Source organism: Sceloporus undulatus, chromosome 6 (genome assembly GCF_019175285.1).
Source record: "Sceloporus undulatus isolate JIND9_A2432 ecotype Alabama chromosome 6, SceUnd_v1.1, whole genome shotgun sequence".
NCBI classification, from domain to species: domain Eukaryota; kingdom Metazoa; phylum Chordata; class Lepidosauria; order Squamata; family Phrynosomatidae; genus Sceloporus; species Sceloporus undulatus.
In genome coordinates, this window is record NC_056527.1 from 86,181,839 (window position 1) to 86,202,063 (window position 20,225).

A 20,225-nucleotide genomic window follows, 5' to 3' on the forward strand; every position below is an offset into this window, starting at 1 on the left:
CAAGTGTTACTATGCCTGGCCCCTCTACCTGCTTGAAGTCGAGGCAGAATTGTGGAGTACTCAAGGGATGGCCAATGTCCACACACACACACACACACACACACACACCTTCTCCTCAGAATCCCCTCATTGTTACTGAGCCCTTCTCCCTGCTTGAAGTCTCCAAATGGCAAAATTGTGGGGTATTCATGACCAATGTCCCCATATATACACATCTCTCCTCCTCCTCCTCCTCCTCCTCCTCCTCCTCCTCCTCCTCCTCCTCACAGAAGCCCCCTCGGTGTTACTGATAGGTCTAAGGAAGAGAAAATGGTGGTGGTACTCCCCCCCACACACACACACAGGCACACATCCTTCTCCTCAGAGAAGCTCTTCAGTATGTCCCTCTCCCTATTTGAAAGTCTCAGGGAAGCTGAATTGGGGGAGACTTAAGGCATAGTCAATGTCCCCACACATATACCTCTCCTTCACCTTAGAGAAGCCCCTCAGTGTTACTACAAATGGATGGCCCCTCTCACTGCTTTAAGTCTGCAAGAGGCAGAATTGTGGGGTACTTTTGAGGCACGTCTGTGTCCCCCCACCACACACACACACCTCCTCCTCAGAGAAGCCCCTCAGTATTACTGAGCCCCTCTCCCTGCTTTTGAGTCTCAGGGAGGCTGAACTGTGGCATACTCAAGGCACAGTTAATGCCCCCCTCCTCCTATGGTTCATCTCTCTGCTTTAAGTCTCCCAAGAGGCAGAGGGACAGGGGTAGTCAAGGCACAGTTCATGTTCACACACACACCTCCTCAGAGAAGCCCTTCAGTGTTACTACACCTGGCCCTGCTTGAAGCCTCCTAAGAGAATCCCTTCAGTCTTACTACACATGGCACATCTCTCTGCTTTAAGTCTCCCAAGAGGCAGAAGAGAGTGTGTGTGTGTGTGTGTGTGTGTGTGTTACTCAAGGCACAGTTAATGTTCACACACACACACAACTCCTCCTCAGTGAGGGCCCCCAGTGTTACTACTAGCCCCTCTCCCTGCTTTTAAGTCTCATGGAGACAGAATTGTGGGGTACTCGAGGCACGGTCAGTGTCCCCCCCCACACACACACATATACCCCTCCTCCTCAAAGGCCTTCAGTGTTACTACACATGGCCCCCTCTCCCAGCTTGAAGTCTTCAAGAGCCATAATTGTAGGGTTTTTAAGGCATGGTCAATGCCCCCTACATATGCACACCCTTCCCCCTCAGAGAAGCCCCTCAGTATTACTACATCTGGTCCCTTTCCCTACTATAAGTCTCTAGGAGAAGAACTGTGGGTTCTCAAAACACAATGTCCCCTACATACACATCCTTCCCCCTCAGAGAAGCCCCTCTCCCTGCTTTTAAGTTTTATTATGTTTTAGGGGAGAGTGGGTTATGGGGATATGAGACTGTATGTGAATTTTTTACTTGTAAGTTCATGCCCCCCCCTCATATACCCCTCCTCCTCAAAGAAGGTTCTGATACTACACATGTGTTACTACACATGGCCTCCTCTCCCTGCTTGACTTGAAAAGAGCACCCAAAAATGCAACAGACATTCCAATAGGCTCTGCCTGAGCAGCTACTCTTCTGTCAGAAAAATAAAGAGAAGGGGTAGGAGGGGAAATAAAAATAATAGGCCTCCCCAGAAACGAAAAAGGGGAAAAGATTGCTTTTTCCATCCTCACATGGTTGACCAAGGGCCCCAACAAGGCATGAGGGGAAGAGAAAGGGGTCAGTGAGTGAGGTGCCCTTTGGTACTCATGGAAGGATCCTGGCAACTTAAAGGGGGAGGTTGAAGAGAAGGGGGCGTCCCACCATGAGATGACGCTTCCCTGGCAAGGATCCTAGGATTTGTTAGGTCGGAAAAATAAGTACACCTGAAAGATTACAAAAGAATCTTGCAGCACCTTTGAGAAGGCTGCATCCATTCCACACTGGAGAAATATTCTTGTTTGACACCACTTTAACTGCCCTAGCTCCATGCGCTGGAATTCTGGGAATTCCACAACAAATTAGCATTCTCAGAATTCCAGAGCATGGAGCCAGGGCAGTTAAAGTGGTGTCAAACTGGATTATTCCAACAATGAGCATCCAGCCTAACTGACAGGTGTTGGTAGCATGAGCTTTCCTAGACTTGAGTCTACTCAGGTTGAGCAGATGTCCTCCTTTTCCAGGGCATGCCCTACATTTCAACCTTCTATCCAGGAGGAATTTCAAAATGTCCTCCATTTTGAGCATGACTAAGGCCCCATTCACACTATGAAAATAATCCGTGATGAATCCAGGTTGAATCACACACATCCCAAGTGAACTCGATGCATGTAGAGGTGGGGGCTGGCAGAAAAAATGCTTAACCTGGGATATTCAATAACCCCCCCCCCCCCAGTTTTCCTGAAAGATCTACATCGATCTGTATATTTGACAGTGTGAATAAGCTTCTGAATTAATTCAGATTGCTCTGTATCATTCAAAGGAATGGAAGCAGCTCCATTTTATCCTGAAACGATGGCATGTGTGAATAAAACGGGTTACAATGACTCAAAGAGATTTGCAAACCCAAAACAAAATGGGAACGACAAACTTAATATGCAGCTGCACAACGATCCACATCTCCTCTGCACAGACAAAATGAGTGTGAATGCCCCCCAAGAAGCATGAATTTATAATTGTATTACCATTTTTAGTTTTTATTTTGGAATGTGCAACATTTTTCTGGAATGTGTCACATTTTGCAGTCCTTGTCCTCCTTAGTGGTTCGGGCATCTGGTCACCTTGAGACTATTTCCTCTGGGTTTTTCACTCCACCCCATGCATCTGAGGAAGGAGGCTCAAGTCTACAAAAGCTCATGTTTTTGTTGTTGCTATGTGCCTTCAAATTGAAAGTACAGTGACTCTAAGGTGAACCTACCATGGGGTTTTCTTGACAAGATTTGTTCAGAGAAGGTTTGCTTTTGCTTTCTCCAGAGGTTGAGAGAATGTGACTTGCCCAAAGTCACCTAGTGGGTTTCATGGCCAAGCTAGGAATCAAACTCTGGTCTTCAGAGTCGTAGTCCAACATTCAAATCACTATGCCATGCTTGTTAATTTCATACGTAATAATCTTAGCTCAATGGACCTGCCCAAGAATGAGCCTAATCCTTGTGTTCATCACATCACTGAATGTCTTTTCCCTTTGCACTCCTGGCTTTGGTATTGAGGCTTGATTAAACCACAATTTCCCATTATATATGAACATGGAAATGCTTGTTTAATCCCTCTTCTTCTTGCGTTTTTTGTCTTGATAAATTAGAAGAGCATATATCATACTTTCCTGGTTCACGTGTAACAGAAAACTGTGTATTTAACACTCAAACATTGCCACACCAAAGTCAGGAGCAGGAATGGAAAGGTAAGAAGGACTCACTCTTGTGTTGATAAACTGTGCTACCAACTTCTGTCTTTCGATTAGTCTCAAAGGACTATGCCTTTGAATGATGGATAGTCTTTCTTTTTTCAGGTATTAGTTGTTGCTGGGTTGTCTTTTTTTTTTTCTTTTTAAACAAACAGTAGTTACAACAATGATTGCTAGGTGATTTACAAGCCATCCTGAACATTCAAAGACCTTGCATTCCTCTGTGTTTGTTGTTGTTGTGCACCTTCAAGTCATTTCTAACTGATGGTGACCCTATGGTGAACCTATCACAAGGTTTTCTGGAGCTGAGAGTGTGTGACTCTCCCAAAATCATGCAGTGGGTTTCCATGGCCAAGTGGGGGGAATTGAACCCTTGTATCCAGAGTTGTAGTCCAACGTTCACACCTACTGGCTCTCTCTGTGTATGTACTCAAGACAAAATAAACAAAAATACACCTGGGATTGGCTGTTCTTTTTATTACATCAGGCAAGCAATTTTACAAGTTTTATGTTTTTTCACATTGCTGGATGTAGACAGTTATGGGCAAAGTTTGTTAATTTTATTTTTGGGACTAGTTATATGAAGTGAGGGGCTCTGGGACTTGCAGTTCAAAAAATAACTGCCCAAACTTATGGGAAGTGCCTGGTGAGTAACGTATACAGTCTGTTTCAGCATACAGGTGACATTCCATTAATTGTGATGTTTCTTCTGTATAAGAGCAACTAGTGTAGTTACACAGCAAGACATTGTTATAATAAAATATGACTTCCCTTATCTTCCTTTTCAGAATTAAATATGCTAAACGTTTAGTAGACTCCAAACAAACCAACAAGCAAAAAACTGGTGCAAGCTTGGCAATGGAATCAAAGCTAATTATACACTTGCCAGACCAAAGTTTTTTGCTGCTTGAGGCAGACTAGTAAAGAATACCCTTCCACCCCATCCCCAGCCACCCAAGTTAAAATACATTGCACCTAAAGCCTGCCAAATTATTCTGGTTTATGAGGCATAAAATCCCAAACGTATCTCTCACTCTCCCTGATACTAAAAATTCAACAGGAAATTAAAATAGCTAGCAACTTGCTGCCCTTTCCTGAGACCCCAAATCTACTACCTGGATTATATACCTTAAGGCTCATTCCCACTTACATTTAAACCAGTGTGTGATTTGCCTTCGCTCCGTGTTGGTAAATTGATTCCCAAAGGGTCATTGTTCCCACTATGAAAGCGGATCTTTTTATCCTCCCCTTGTCATCATTTCTTTTTCAGCACGATTGTCGTCCCCACTAGTTTGCACCGTTTCAAAATGCATGTCAATCATCTGTGCGGCATCAGTGATGTAAGCAGCAGCCCAGGCAGCCTGACTTGGTGTGTGTGTGTGTGTGTGTGTGTATATATATATATATATATATATATGAGACGATACAAGATTCAATTGATTGATTTTGCAACTATTTGCAATCAGTGAGGGAAGTAGTTGAAAAACCAACTAGTAACCACTAGTAAACTAGTGTCTGGAAAAACCGTTTTATTTTTTTATTTGCCTTCTTTAATCGTGACAAAAATTGATCAAAGTAGGATTGGAACTGGTTTCAAATGGGAACGACGGTCATATAAACCAATCAGCAATTCGCTTTAAATCATAGTGGGAACGAGCCCTTACTCTACTTAATGGTCTTAATAATCTGCTACAAACTGAAAAGCACTGGCTGCAAGAAAATAGAGATGGATTCAGAGTTAGACATGTGCAACAAGACCAGAGGAAGCAGAATCCCACACATCCTTTCTGTGTTTCACAGGACCCCCTTAAGTCTTCTGAAACTGGCTCACAAAGAATTGGGGGGACCTATTGTGGTAGATTGTATGGAGGCACTGAAGAGGAAGAAAGGATACCTGGAAATCGCAGAGGCAGTGAACCCTCCCCTTTCACTCAGCCCTTTTACAGTACAGTCTAGCATCTATCTCAGTCAACAGGATCAGCAATACACAGTGTAACATTTTCACAAGGACTGCATTGGGAGGAGGAATGATAGGGAGGTTTGCTTCTGCCAGCCCAGTATGCAAAGGGATCTTGTAGCACCTTTGAGAAAGAAAGAAGTTAATAGCATGAGCTTCCATAAATTTGAGTCTTCTTCCTCAGATGCTTTGAGGAAAGCATCTTTGTATCTGAAGAAGAAGGCTGAAGTCTATGAAAGCTCAGGCTACCAACTTCTTTCTTTCAGTTAGTCTCAAAGGTACTACAAGATACCTTAGCATACTGATTTTCCAGACTAACACAGCTATACCATTGAATTCTGCCAGCCCAGACACACGTGCCACAATTTGGATCCACTTTCCTAAAAGTTTGATTATTTTCCTAAAAATAATGTTGACAGACCTGATTACAGATAATTATATTTGATTTTAAAGGCTTTCCAATGGGGAGAATGCTCACAGACCTGCTAATATGACTGGCACAGTTAATGCAACTGAGAGAAGGGATAACCCCATCTATAATGGGTGTGAATGTTGCATTGAACCTATTACAGCTACACCAGGATCATGGCATTAAGATTTAATAAGAGAAGTAAAATAATTGCACACCCAAGTTTCCTTTCCTTTTAGATATATAGACTCAATTTTTGCTGATATATTGCCAGATACACAGGTATGATGCCATCCAGTAAAACCATTGGCAGGCATCTAAAGAAACAGAAGAATTAAATACCACCGGTATTACCTATGCAAGCTATTCATCTTTGTCAGTGGTGTAGTTTCCTTATTTCCCATTAACTTAGCTTCAGTCTTCACAGCAGCTTAGGGTAAAGTGAGAGAGAGAGAGATAATGCACATATAATACAAATATAGAAATGTAGACATTAATCAACGTAACTGCCTTAGATTTTTGACTTGCTATGAAGGCAAGTGAATGTTTGTACTTCAAAATATATCATCATACCACTGGTCTACCACTGAGATACCTTCTTTTCATCTAAAGTGCTAAGTCAAGGCTTTGAGGTATTAAAAGTATGGATACTATCAAGTCTACTGAAACATAAAGATCAGCTATCCTGTCTGGATTAGCAATAAGGCATTAAAATGCTGAAATATCACTATACAAACTCCATGAAAGGACCCAGTCTGCTGCAAATACAACAGAATGTCTCACAGTGGATCACATGCAAAGAACAGAAATTTGAGAAAGATATTTGAACATCAGCAATCCTCAGAACAATCACAGTTCTCAGAGTACAAATTCTTATGTGGCCAAAACAGAGAATACCATCACATCCCAAGGGCTGAGTCTTAAGTAAGTTGTTTTAATAACAAGCAATAAAAATTATACACTAGAACGAACACACACACTGACACACACATACACTAGTAGAGGAGAAAGGAAGGATGCCCAAGCTACCATAAACATACATTTTTTGTGGTGGAAGATTACATATAGTGACTGTATGTCATGTACTTTGCTTGTGTCCAGATATCTTTTTAAAAACTCAGTTCTTGTAGTATGTACTATTTTGGTACTTTTTTCCTGATCGTTCTGCTGGTGTGTTGATGGTATTGTTTTGACTACATAATGACCAGGAGCCCTTAGTTTAGTGAAGTGCTAGAGCTCTCTGGCTGAAAATTCTAAACAGTCTGACTCAAAATGGCAAAATGCCAGTATTCCATAAGATGGAACCATGACAGTGAAAGAAGAATCATAATGCTGTAATTGTGCAGTGTGAAATGATGCATGCACTCTGATAGAAGGACACTCTGAGAATTGAGACCACACTGAGTACGTATGATGATTGCTAATATTCAAGGTATTTTGCAGCTTGAGGCAGATCTCTTAAGCCTCGGTTTTAAAATGTGAACTCCCATAGAAAAAAAGTAAGGTTGTTACTAGTACTTATCAGGAGATGAGGACTGCTGTTACAGTATATTCTCATTACCTGCCAAAGTAACATGCAACAGGTAAAGTTGTTAACCTTTAACATGCTACTTCTGAATGTTGAATATATGAATGAAAATTCATACATTTGGAGATAAGCATATATTTTGTTTTGCCATTTTGCTTTGGTTGCTCTCTTTCCACAAACCACTATTTGGAATAATGTAATAACAGATACTGATCTGGAAATGGCTTCCATAATGCTGTGATTTGGCTTCCAGACTGCTGCAATTTTTAGTTGGGAGGGTGAAATCAACTATTATATAATAAATATTGTTGACTTTTTGGCTATTCTTGTTGCTTTTTAGAATAAAACTTTTTAAAGGGTATTAGGGGTGATTTAAAAATATTTAGACGAATCTCTCACTTTGTTGTTGTTGCGTGCCTTCAAGTAATTTCCAATTATGGTGACCCCAAGGCAAACCTATCATGAGATTTTCTTGGCAAGAATTGTTCAGAATGGATTTTCCTGTATCTTCCTCTGAGGTCGAGAGAGTGTGACTTGCCCAAGGTCACCCAGTGGGTTTCTATGGCTAAGTGGGGATTTCAACCCTGGTTTCTAGAGTTGTGCAGTCTGACATTGTTTTAATACTATGGAATTCTGAAATTTTAGTTCTGTGAGATATTTAGCCTTTTCTGTTAGCTCTGGTGCCACAACAAACTATGAATCCTAGAATTCCATGGGATGGAACCATTGCAGTTAAAGTGGTGTCAAACTGCCTTATCTCTGCAGTGTAGGGCCTCATTCATACTACGTTTTAAACCGGTTCACAAATTAGTTTGAAGCAATTTAAATGACTCTGGTTTACACCTGAACCGAATCACTGAAGTGAAGCTGAAGCGATTCGGAGAGGGGGGGTCACACGCTAGATCTATTTAACCTGTGTCTTTTTGACACTGATTTAATCCATATCTTTTTGGATAAATTCTGTGCAAGTGTGAACCAGATGCGGATTGGAATCGATTCTGGCTGGCTGGAGCGTGCCCATTTTGAATCTATTCATTCATCAATATGAACCACAAGTGGGTTATTTTATTTTATTTTGCAGCAAGAAAATGCAATTGGGGGAAATGTAGTGTGAACCACGCTCCACTGATGAACTGATCCATCGATTCAGATCACAAAGTGATTTATTTGTAAGTGGGAATGTGACCTAGTAAACCCTTATGTCTTACTTACCCTAAATACAAACTATAAATCAGAGCGACCCAGCCCCAGCCTCTCCACAATACTTCACAAGAACATCACTTTAAGAAAGAAAGAAAGAGAGAGAGAGAGAGAGAAAGAAAGAAAGAAAGAAAGAAAGAAAGAAAGAAAGAAAGAGCAATAGTCCAATGGTTTGAAACCTTTTCTGAAAATTCTCTCTTTGATTCCTTCAAAGCCAGTTCTATCTCACAGGAAGACTGGAAAGAGAAACAGCAGAACTGGAGTATATCAACAAACTGCAGTCCATCAGCAGTGGGTTGAACAGAGACAATGGTTTCCTGGCACACTACACACATAATCAAAACACTAGCTAACCTTCCCCTCCATCTCCCAGATTCATGGGGGCTCTCTTGGCCAGTTCATCATATTTTCTTTTTGGCGCCCACATTACATCTCAATACTCATTCATATGGTTATTGACTCACCTTGGCTTTAGGCAACATCCTTGCCTTGGCCCAAAGACCATGACCATCATTAAAACTGGTCACCTCATTTCCTAATCTATAAATTTTTGCATTCCTATGGACATTTTCATACACAGACTGCTATATAGGTCTGTCCCTGGGCTTTCCACTCTACCAAATGCATCTGAGGAAGTAGGCTCAGGTCTACAAAAGCTCATGCTACTAACCCCTTTCTTTCAATTAGTCTTAAGGGTGCTACAAGATCCCTTTGCATTCTGATTTTCCAGACCATGACTTTGAACTCAAAGGAAGAAGGTTCTCAATCATTTTATCAGATAATAGCTGGAATCATTTTGTTTAGTCCAAATTAAAGCAGACACATTGAATCCATTGTTGAATGGTGAGGCAACACGTGAGTAAATATAATTGCTCCAATGGGTCCATTATATACAGGACTAAATTAGGATTTAGGCCAATCTGTTTCACTGATCAGTCATGCCATTATTACCAACACTAAAGAAGCACTCAGGCACTGCACTGGATGGATGGCATGCTTGTGATATCTTTGGAGAAAAACTTTGAGAATCCAGGGAAACTCACAAAGACACTTTTTGAACATTTCCTCAACAAATTCTCTTTTTCTTCTGAGACTCCACATCATTGTAGTTGCTGTTGGGGAACAAATATTTTTCTAGTTGTTTTCTTTCTGTGGACCCATCACTGCCTCTGTCTACAGTATTGTTATGCTGCCATGGCACCTGGTGACTCCCAGGTCAGTGGGGCAGTGAAGCCAGTCCAGTTTTTGGCTACCTCTAAAGGAGCTGCCCAAGGAGCTGAACCTAGTTAGGACTAGGATTCAGCTCCTTAGAGAGCCCCTTTCAATACTGGAGTGGATTCTCTCCATAGGAGCTACCAGTCTTGCTCCTACTATAATTAATCCAACCTTCACCAAAGTTCCCAGCATGAGCTGGGAGAGAAAGGGGAAAAGTAAGGTAGGAAAAATAAAATAAAAAGTACTGACGGATTGTTTCAGCCAGGGATGATTAACACCCCACTTACAGTGATGATAGCTGGCAGCTTAAAGGGTTTAAGAGAAAAACAGGGTTCAATTATTACTTACAGTTGAATCTTGATGGGCAGTTGCTGGGAAGAATCAAGATACTGGAATGCAAGCACTCCTAGCACTCCTCCCCACCATGTTTTGTTGACCTGCTTTCTTTTTCTTTTTGAAGCCTCATCTTCTTAAGAAAGCATACAAATATATGAAGAAGAATGGGCATTCTTTTTACACCGCAACCAACCAAGTATTTTTTTCTCTCGTGTTTTTCTCTTACGTCAGTGGTACTCAAACTTTTTATCCTTGGGGTCCCTTTTACACCTACGTGTGGATGTCATGCTCCTCCCCACACCAGAGTAAATGAATGAGAATATTTTGTTTATTTAGTGTGGGCATTTTAATTCACACATTCATGTATATTTGTACTTTAATATTTTATAAGGAAGTTGTTGTTGTGTGCCTTCAGGTCATTTCCAACTTGTGGCAACTCTAGACCAGTTTTATTTAAGCAAATTCAATATTTATCTTAACGTATGTGTAAATGTTACACATTAAAAAGTTTATGAAAAGGAGGAGGAGGGATCAGAGCCCCCAAATCTTACACACACCCCAAACTCTTGCACCTCTTAGGGGTCCTGCCCCACATTTGAGAACCACTGATTTATGAGAAACCCATCAGAAGATGAGTATGACTGGTCTAGAGCACTGTGAGCAAGAAGCGAAACCTAAAGACTACTTCTGCTTGAAACTTTGGCTCATAAAACAACATGATAGCTCTTGACACCTGTACTGAATCTAATTAGAGACCAGAAGGCATGGCTGAAGCACAAGAAGGGCAAATGCCAGGCAAATATAACACATTTGTCTCTGCTGGGCTAGTGAAGAATATTGGAAGGTAAAGCAATGCCTGCATTAATCTGTCTTGGAAATTATCTAATTAAAAGTATACCTTAGAATAAGAATTTATCTTTTAGCAGTTTTTAACAAGAGAATACTTGTTAAACATAAGAAACTAACATGAAAGTAAATTATTGTTTTAAAAAATATATATTAAAAGACCTAAAATTTTATATTTATGACTAATTTACTGTTTTAAGTTTTGTTTTTTCACACAACAGTACGCCAACTTCATCACAGCGTGGAAATATTTATTTTAAACCAAATATACTTTTTATTTAAAATTAATGTTAGTCACTATTGGTCTGATATATTTGTGTGTCTTTGTAAGTTGTTATATTTTATTTCACCTTCATTCCTAAAGCTGATAATCAACAGTTTTGTTTTTAGTTAAAGGTTGGATGACAAATTTATGCTAACATGGCTGAAAACCCAGAACAGTCTTTATGATTTATGTGATTTATGACTTTTAAGTTCTGATAACAGAAGTCTAAAGGCTACTTCAAAATGAAAAAGTAGACATCCATGAAGTTTTGTATGTTCCGGGAGAGTAATTATTCAACACAGAGTTATTTTTTAATTAGAGTGATGAAACATCCTATCAGGATATGCAGAAGGGCAGTGGTATTACCAGAAACAAATCTATATAATTACATTTCTGTTTGTCCATTACCACATTATGAAAATATGGCTGGACAGATTTTCACCCTATTTGGGTGGGAGTTATTTGGAGTGGTCTGCCTTAAAATACAGGTTATGATGTGGACACAACATTCATTTGTGTAGACAAAATTAGCAACATCTCAATTATTTTTAATTGGATGTTCATCAAATTTGGTGTGCCTATTTGGAATAGTCTGTCTTTAAATATAGGCTATGTGGTACAAAACTGACCCCAATTACTTTTTAGTTGGTTTTCACCAGGATGTTTGGACTGATCTGACTTAAAATATAAACAATGTGATTTAAATTTACTGGGGTGGGTCATTTGGGGTACTCCAGTTCATATTTTTACATTCATACAGATCAATATGGCTTATAATTTGATAGATTTTGATGAACAGTGTTTGGAAAATTACATTTTAAACAATTTTGACTATATAAATAAAACCAGTTTTCCGTTTGTTACTGCATTATGCATAAGCATCTGCTTGAATTTTCCCCATGTTTGGAGGAGATACATGGGACAGTCTAACATACAGGTTATATGGCATGCATTAAATTCATTCTGAGAGGCCCTAGGGAGCATCCAACTATTTTTTTGTTGACTTGCCCAACATTATCCAGTTGGTTTTCATGGGTGAGCAGGGATTTGAATCCCGATCTTCAGGAGTCCCAGTCCAACACTCAGACTACTTTACCACACTGCCTCTCACTGGCATTATTTTTACACGTTATTTTGTTACTTGCTGTGAAGTTAGCTTAAAATTATGGTGACCCTATGAATGAGAGACCTCCAGTAGCCCTGGCCATCAACAGCCCTGCTGAGGTTTTGCAAATCTGAGGGCCAAGAATCAATCGTTTATTGAATCAATTCATCTGACATATTACTGTATATGATAGGTCCTCTAAAATTTATTCTGAAGTAGTTAGGAGATGTGGAGATTAATCACAATACATGTTTTGTGAAATTTAAACCATTTTATTGTGCATAATTTGCTCTTTAAAACTGTAAGGTTATCATACACTTTCTTGATGGTCACTGCACAAAGGCCAACCAACCTTTGTTGCAGGAGAGCTACAAAGGAGGAAGATTTTGGCTTCTTTAACACAGCCTAGCATCCTTCCTCACAGAAATAGCCTCCTGGGGTCTAAATTCCTACAAGACGTCATAGAGGAAGTACTCAAACTTACAGGATTAAAAAAAACAAAACAAAACAAAACAAAACAAAAAAAGAGACAGATAAATACAATTTTTTTTTTTTTGCATCTGTTCTTTCAGACAACACTTTACAAAATAATTTTGGAGGGGGTACTGCCGCAAACAGGTGTGGGATGCCCCACCATTGTAAGGTTTTGATTGGATTAAGGCTTCCATTGTCTTCTTGGCAATCTCTGTTATTGGGGACTTATTTCATTGGATCCTTTCAACACTGCAGATCTATACACTTATTTTCTCAAGGAGTTTACAACTGCAATAAGAATTTCAAGTGTCAGATGCATTTGCAAGAGCACCTGACAAGCAGCCAGGAATACATCACCGACTTGTTTATGAATACCAGCAACTGATTGCTTTGGAACTCAATTTGATGAAGTTAACTCCTGGTAGGAATACTAAAGTATTCTATGGAAGTCTCTATCCTGGCAAGTTGACAAATTTAGAAACAGGGTCAAGTGGGATTTATATATTCTGTAATGGATTTGTTCACAGGAGAAACAGCTGTTTTTAAGGTCATTTACATTCTCTGACATTTAAGTTACACTCTAATGGTATTCAGAAATGTCTTTTACACATTCCAACTCTGTACGTCCACAACTGTCTCTGAAGGATGTGAAAATGGAGAAATTCAGCTCTCTGCTTTCTGCAGAGAAAAGATCCAAAACTAAGACACATTTCTGGGAAAGAGCAACACATTGCTTCATCAGCTCCTTCCTTACATCTCCCAGCTCCTGCATTGCAAATCTTTCTTCCATGATAAGTTTGCCAATGAAAGGGAGGTTTTAAAAAAAAGTCTTTCCTCCTCAAAGAATCGTGTTTACAAAGATGAAAACAAAGATTCAGACTCAAAGAATGACCCCAAATGTACTGCCATTAATTCTGTGTCAATTATATTCTGATGAATGATGTGCATGGGGTGTTGGTAGAGCATTAGAGCGATGCTGCCTCTGTGGCAGGAAGAGAAGGGAAGAATCCAGTAGTATCAGTCAGTCACACCTCCAGGTTTGGAATCCACCTTTCATGGTTAAAATTCATCACTTTCTACTGCATGGAGTTGCGTGTCGTCTGCATCGGTCATGCTGCTGGCCTGGGACTCATCTGTGCCAACTTTAGGAGGAAATGTGCATCAAAAATGAATAAATCTACATAATATATATACATTTAATGAAGTCTACATGCAATGTTTTACTCTGGCAAACCATTCTACCATGGAAACTTAATAACATGATGCTAATTTGCTCCAATCCAGTTTCTTGAATATCATACATAATAACTACACACAACAAATATTACTCAATTTTTTTCTTTGCTAAAATTCCAACTCCTTGAAAGGCTCAAGAGTACCATCCAGTTCTCCTCTCAATGCACCATAAGCAGATACCATTATAACCTGCACTGATCCTACCAGAATAGGCTGGCAACAACTATGTTTAGGTATTCTCACTCTTAAAGAGCATGTCCTATTCAGAAAATTGTCCAGCAACTACAAATCTGATCCTCCAGAAAGCATTTCAATACTACTACATTCAGAGCAGGCTGCACCCACACTCCCAAAGTGCTGTTCTTAGTTCCATCTTATCTGGATTGAGTCTCAATTTTCCCACAACCAAACTATCAATGCATCCGGGTAGCAGTTCAGGACTTCTATAGCATTAGTTGCTTACTGATGTGGGAGAAGAACTATATGAATATTGAGAGGATGTTTTTATGACATTGAAATTCGACATGCCATGCCAATTCTGGTAGTGATCCAACATTTGCTTGGCTCATCTTAAACTCTGGTTAGGCTTTTTCAGCAAACAAAAGCTGAGATTCCTGTCTAAGATATTGTTTTCATTAATACATCGTTTCTGTAGATTTGTTTTCAATAACAGTGGCAGAAAAGAGAATGGTAAGGACAGAAGGGGTAAGGCATGTCATTGAACTAATGTCTGCTATGGGCTGGGGAAGTATAAAAGAATGTCAGCATTCTCTCCTTGAATAGTGACCCTCCTCTTTTTGGTTAAGACTACAGCTGGAAAGGCTCACTAATTTTTCTGAAGTAATGATTTCTAAGCATGCGAGCAAGCAAAAAAAAAATCCATGCTATTCCCTGAAAGAAAAACTAAACAACATGCTACACATATTAGCAGCCGCACTGATATCCAGGAGTACTATAATTATAATATTTTCATGTTATCCTAAAAGAACCTTCCCATTTGCCTCCAGAAATGAATACCTACCTGACTCATATGGACAACATTCACTGATCTGCTCCTCTTGGGTTACAGGCTCTTCATCATCAGGTAGGTACCGTTTATCAATTGCCTCTTTGATCTGGTTGTTGGCTCCCTTGGGATCCAAGTCCATTGCCCAGGAAAAGTTCATCAGTGCAAGATGGGTCTGTCCCAGCTTTTTATAAACCTAGTTAAAAAAAACCAAGAACCCAAAGCAATCAATAACAGTGTCAAGTGTACATGTAACATTATGTTAATTATGTTTTTTTGCAGTATAACTTGCTTGCTTCTGCTGGATATGAATATTCAGAATTCTGTGTAAGTGGTTTTATTAATATGATTTATATCCCACCTTTCTCCAAAAAATGTGGCTCAAACTAGCAACATTCAACCCAAAGTGGCACACATAAATACAGTATATATACTATATCATCATCATCATCATCATCATCATCATCATCATCATCATCATCATCATCATCATCATCATCATCATCATCATCATCTTAATTTATTTCATATCGTGCCTTTTCCTCAAAAGTGGGAAAACTAAGTCAAATTGAGATAAAGACAGATACAAGATAAAGACCCACACAAGTTACAGTTAAAATGTGACTAAACCATCTATAGAATAGTAGTCATGTTACTTGAAAGAAACCAATTAAAAGGCAAAAAGATAAAAATCAGTAGCAAAGGTGCTTGAAGCAAGTTCCCAGAAATCTGTAGGAACAAAAAAGTTTTTGCCTGACAACAGATGGAGAACAAAGAGGGAGCCATTCTAGCCTCTTCAGAGTTCAAAGCCTGGGAGCAACCAGCAAAAAAGACACTTTCCTGTGTTCTCACTAGATGTGCCTGTGAAGGTGCTTGCACTGAGAGAATGGCTTCCCCCCTCCCCAAAATATCATTGCTGTTGTTGTTATATGCCTTCAAATCAAGTCTGACTTAAGATGGTCTTATCATAGGGTTTTCTTGTCAAGATTTATTCAAAACAAGATTGCCACTGAGGCTGAGAGTGTGATTTACTCAAGATCACCCAGTAGGTTTCCATGGCTGAATGGGGATTTGAACCTAGGTCTCCCTAAATCCTAGTCTAATACTCAAAACTACTACATCACGCTGTCTCTCTCTCCACACAAACACACTAAAGAAATAAGAGCATTATAGATTTAAAACACAACTGAAAAACACATCAATAAAAATAAATTAATAAAGCACCTATTCAGTTAAAATTATTTTCTTCATAAGGAATTTCCAAAGGCTTGCCTTGATTTTTTTTTTTTAAATCTTGCTTGCCAGTTGAAAAGCAAACATCTCTTTGGCCTTTCATCTATCCTGGCTAGTGGCATTCAGTCTCTTATGGTTGGGACTTCACTCCCCCTAAAGAAATCAGTTTGGGGTGCTCTTAGATTCAGACTTGTTGTTTAAGGCTAAACTGGCCTCCATGCCACAAACAAGTTACGTGCTGACTACAGACTACAGTAAACTGTAATTATCTATGCTTTAGTAATCTCAAGGTTGAAACTACTTCAGAAACTACAATTATGTCACCATACAGATGCAGTATTGGTCAGTGAGATGAGGAGCTGGGAGTCAGAAACTTTATTATTTAAATAAATAAAATAACTGATTCTTGTGTAGCAGTTGCAATCTGTTTCTGGGTGTCATTAAAATGCAGGCACTTAACTTTAGCTTTAAAAGTTATTCACAGCTTGGATGAGAACTTTTTACCTACATATACATGGGCCAAATGCAACAGTCAGCCCAGCTACTCAGCAAGCCCTCCTGCACAGACAGCCCTTTCCCTTCTTGTTCATGCAGTGGTACACAAGTAAGTCACCAAAGCAATGCATCCTGTTCCACTGGGGGCAAGAGGAGCACCCTTGCCTCTTTGGCCTGCTTTGTCACAACATTCTGGGCAGGTAGGTCATAAAATTGTCAAAACAACCCAGCCTTTTTCTCTGGACTCCAGAACTGGAAAATAGCAAGAGACTGCCCTGCAATTGCAAAGATGATCCCTGCCTTCCTCTGCAGCTTCAAACTGGGAGTGAGATAGACTATTTACCGGACTTGCTTTGGTAGGCAGAACTGCTGAAGTCAGGTATAATACACTCAGTGAGTACAGCTCTGTGTACTAAACCCATCCTGTTACCCCCCCCCCCCACACACACACACAATCTGTGTTTTTCCGTAAGTGAGAAAATGCAAGAAAACCATGTTAGCAGCTACTGCTTAGAAGATTGCTGCTGTTACCTTTCCTATCAAGAAGTAAACAAGAGACTCTTTGGGTACAATCTGCTTCAGTTCTTCAAGTTCTTGTAAAGCATACTAAAAGAAGGGGAAAAATATCAATGAGTATTTTTGATTAGGTCCAAGGAGCCATATATTGTAAATATGTATATTAAAGTTTATTTCTTTGATACAATAAAATGACCTTTTTTCACATTTCCAATTTTAGCTAGTTGTTTCAGAAATACAGATACCCAATATTATGACTTTGAATCAGAAATACTAAGCAATACAAAGGTTATGCTCTACTGTGCATAAATAAAGATAAATAAAGAAGTAGGAAGTACAGAGATATTGTATTAATTAGACTCCTTCGTTCCACTCAAGGAAATTGGTATATAAAAAGTTCAAAAAATACAGATAGACAGCAGGCAGAAGAAGGGAGCTGAAATAGTTGCAAGAAAGAAGCTAGTCCCACAAACAGCTAGAAAAGTTTCAGGTACAGTATTTAGTTAGCTGAGTTAATGGCAAGATGTAAGCTAAAGGCTAAACTATTCTTCCACTGTTCTTGATATATTTTTGAAAATAAGCATTAAGGATATTTTTTAATTTAGTTTCTCTGCATATAAATGGTGAATAATACAGTCTGTCCTCCTTATCCATGGATTTGACCACCCACGGCATGAAAATATATTTTTTTAAATAAACATTCCATTTTTTTTTGTAAGGGACACCATGTTACTATCCCACTGCTTTTAATGGGAATTTAGAATCCATAGATTTTGGAATCCATGGGATTCATAAAATCATAGTGTTGGAAGAGACCTCAAGGGCCATCTAGTCTAACCCCCCCCCCCCGCACAAGCAGGAACTCACAATTAAAGCATCCCCAACATATGGCCATCCAACCTCTGTTTAAAAATCTCCAAAGAAGGAGACTCCACCACTCTCCAAGGCAGTCTCTTCCACTGTAAAACAGCTCTTACTGTCAGAAAGTTCTGTCTAATGTTTAAGTGGAATCTCTTTTCCTGCAGCTTGAATCCATTGCTCTGGGTCCTATTCACTAGAGCAGTGGTTCCCAACCTGTGCTCCACGGAGTCCTTAGAGCTCCGTGTGCACTCCCTTCAAAAGAGGCTGCAGCAGAAACCTGGAACTAAACTCCAGCGGATACCAAGGGTCCCCTACATGTCACTATGAACACTTGCTGTAAATTGCACAGAGGGGGGAAACCTTTAAATAAGCCAAGCTCTCTTGATTAGTTGAGCACAGCTTTAATGATAAACTACTGTCACAAGCAGATAAGGAATATATGTCCAAAGCCCTCACAAAATATATTTACAAGAATTTAAGTTCACTTGATACAAAGCTGAGTGAACTCAGTAGAATATGTATAGTCATTCAATGGATCTACTTTTTCTACTTTACTTTTCATAGGAAAAAGGAGCTGCTGCCCAAGAGATGCAAAAGCTTCTGTAGCTTACTACTCACCTTGTACTTTTCATTTGCAAACAATACTGAGGCTCTATGGAATTTGCAGAGGGGGTTCTTGGGGTCAATATTAATGGCTTTGTTCAGAGTATCCAAAGCCTTTTCAGATTTCTTCAGAGCATGCTGAACCTGAAAAAGAGTGGAAGTTATAGTTTACTGAATATTTAGACCTATCAGTGTCCACGTTTTGGGTCAGGACTAGAAAGGAGGTGCAATTTACTTACGACTCCAATGTGGCACAATAAGACAGAGCTCTGAGGGTTGATATGAAGTGCTTTCTGGAAATGCATTTCTGCAAGGCTGAACTTCTCCTGTTTGTAGTAAATCATTCCCAAACCATACCTAGCAATTTTAAAACAAGAATGTCAAGAATCCATTGTCTGCATTAATCTGACTACTTTTGCAGAACCTGCAACAATTGTTCAGTCCTGTTTGGTACAGATGAGTGATGTTTCCTTTAAAGTACAGTCGCCCCTTCTAATATACAGAGAGGGGTGACCTCCGCTGTTTGCAATGGCGCGCGCACCCTTGCCACACACATGGGGGCACGCTCCATTCAAGCCTATGGGATTTGAATAAGTATGGGCATCCATTTTTGCAGAGGGAGTGGCCTGGAACAGATCCCCCACGAAAACGGAAGGACTTTGCATTTATCACAGATCTCATTCATTTAAACTCTTTGCTTAATGCACTGAATGGGGCAACCATAAACAGGGGCAGTGACATACAAAAACTTATGAGTTCCTGAAAGTGATATGAAAACTTCAGTATGCTGCAGATATTTTCAAAGGCACCTATAGCACTGGAAAAATGTGTTACTTGGACTGAAGTGACAAATGGAAGAGAAGATGGATATAAAACAGAAGACTTGGAAAAGACAGTAGACAGACTTCTGAAGCATGAATTAGGGGACAGTCTAACTAATACTTTGGGGAATGATGTATTCCCTGCTTTTTGCATTCCTAATTTACTAATTAGAAATATGTCTTACCAAGCATTATAGTGCCTAGGATTCATTCTAATTGCATTTCTAAAGCAGGCTAAGGCTTTCTCAAGTTCCTCCGTCAGCACAAATTCATGCCCTAGGAGAGTGTAGGCATAAGCATAATTTGGATCAACTTGAATGGCTCTCTGGAAGAACTTGATGGCAATGTCATGTTCTCGTTGCAAGCTGAAGCAATTTCCTGCAGCGCACCATGCCTAAAATAAAGAAAAGTAGATTGGTAGATGTGCCATGCCACAATATTTCCCCACTACTTTTTTAAAGGCATTATAGTAACGTATGGGACAGTACCATGGTGGCGCAATGGTCAAATGCCTGTACTGCAATCACTCACTCACAAATTAGAAGGTTGTGAGTTCAATGCCAGCCAGGGGCTTAGGGTCAACTCAGCCTGGCATCCTTCTGAGGTCACTAAAATGAGTGCACAGCTTGTTGGGAGCAATTAACTTACACATTGTAAACCACTTAGGGAGTGCTTAAGTGCACTGATAAGCAGTATAGAAATGTACTTGCTATTGCT

At 39.7% G+C, this 20,225-nt stretch overlaps 1 protein-coding gene across 2 annotated transcripts in view; it reads right to left on the minus strand.

Annotated features, from left to right (window-relative positions):
• Nucleotides 1-12,519: 12,519 nt before the first annotated feature.
• CDC27 (cell division cycle 27) overlaps nt 12,520-20,225 on the minus strand; it is a 33,163-nt gene continuing 25,457 nt past the window's right edge. For both annotated transcript variants that reach the window (XM_042475791.1, XM_042475790.1), the window contains exons 14-19: nt 19,694-19,902; nt 18,927-19,044; nt 18,703-18,831; nt 17,239-17,313; nt 14,995-15,175; nt 12,520-13,879 (exon numbers count right to left, since the gene is read on the minus strand). In XM_042475791.1, coding sequence (XP_042331725.1) covers nt 13,797-13,879; nt 14,995-15,175; nt 17,239-17,313; nt 18,703-18,831; nt 18,927-19,044; nt 19,694-19,902 — 795 coding nt within the window. In that variant the 3' untranslated portion in view covers nt 12,520-13,796. The remainder of the gene's footprint in view (nt 13,880-14,994; nt 15,176-17,238; nt 17,314-18,702; nt 18,832-18,926; nt 19,045-19,693; nt 19,903-20,225) is intronic.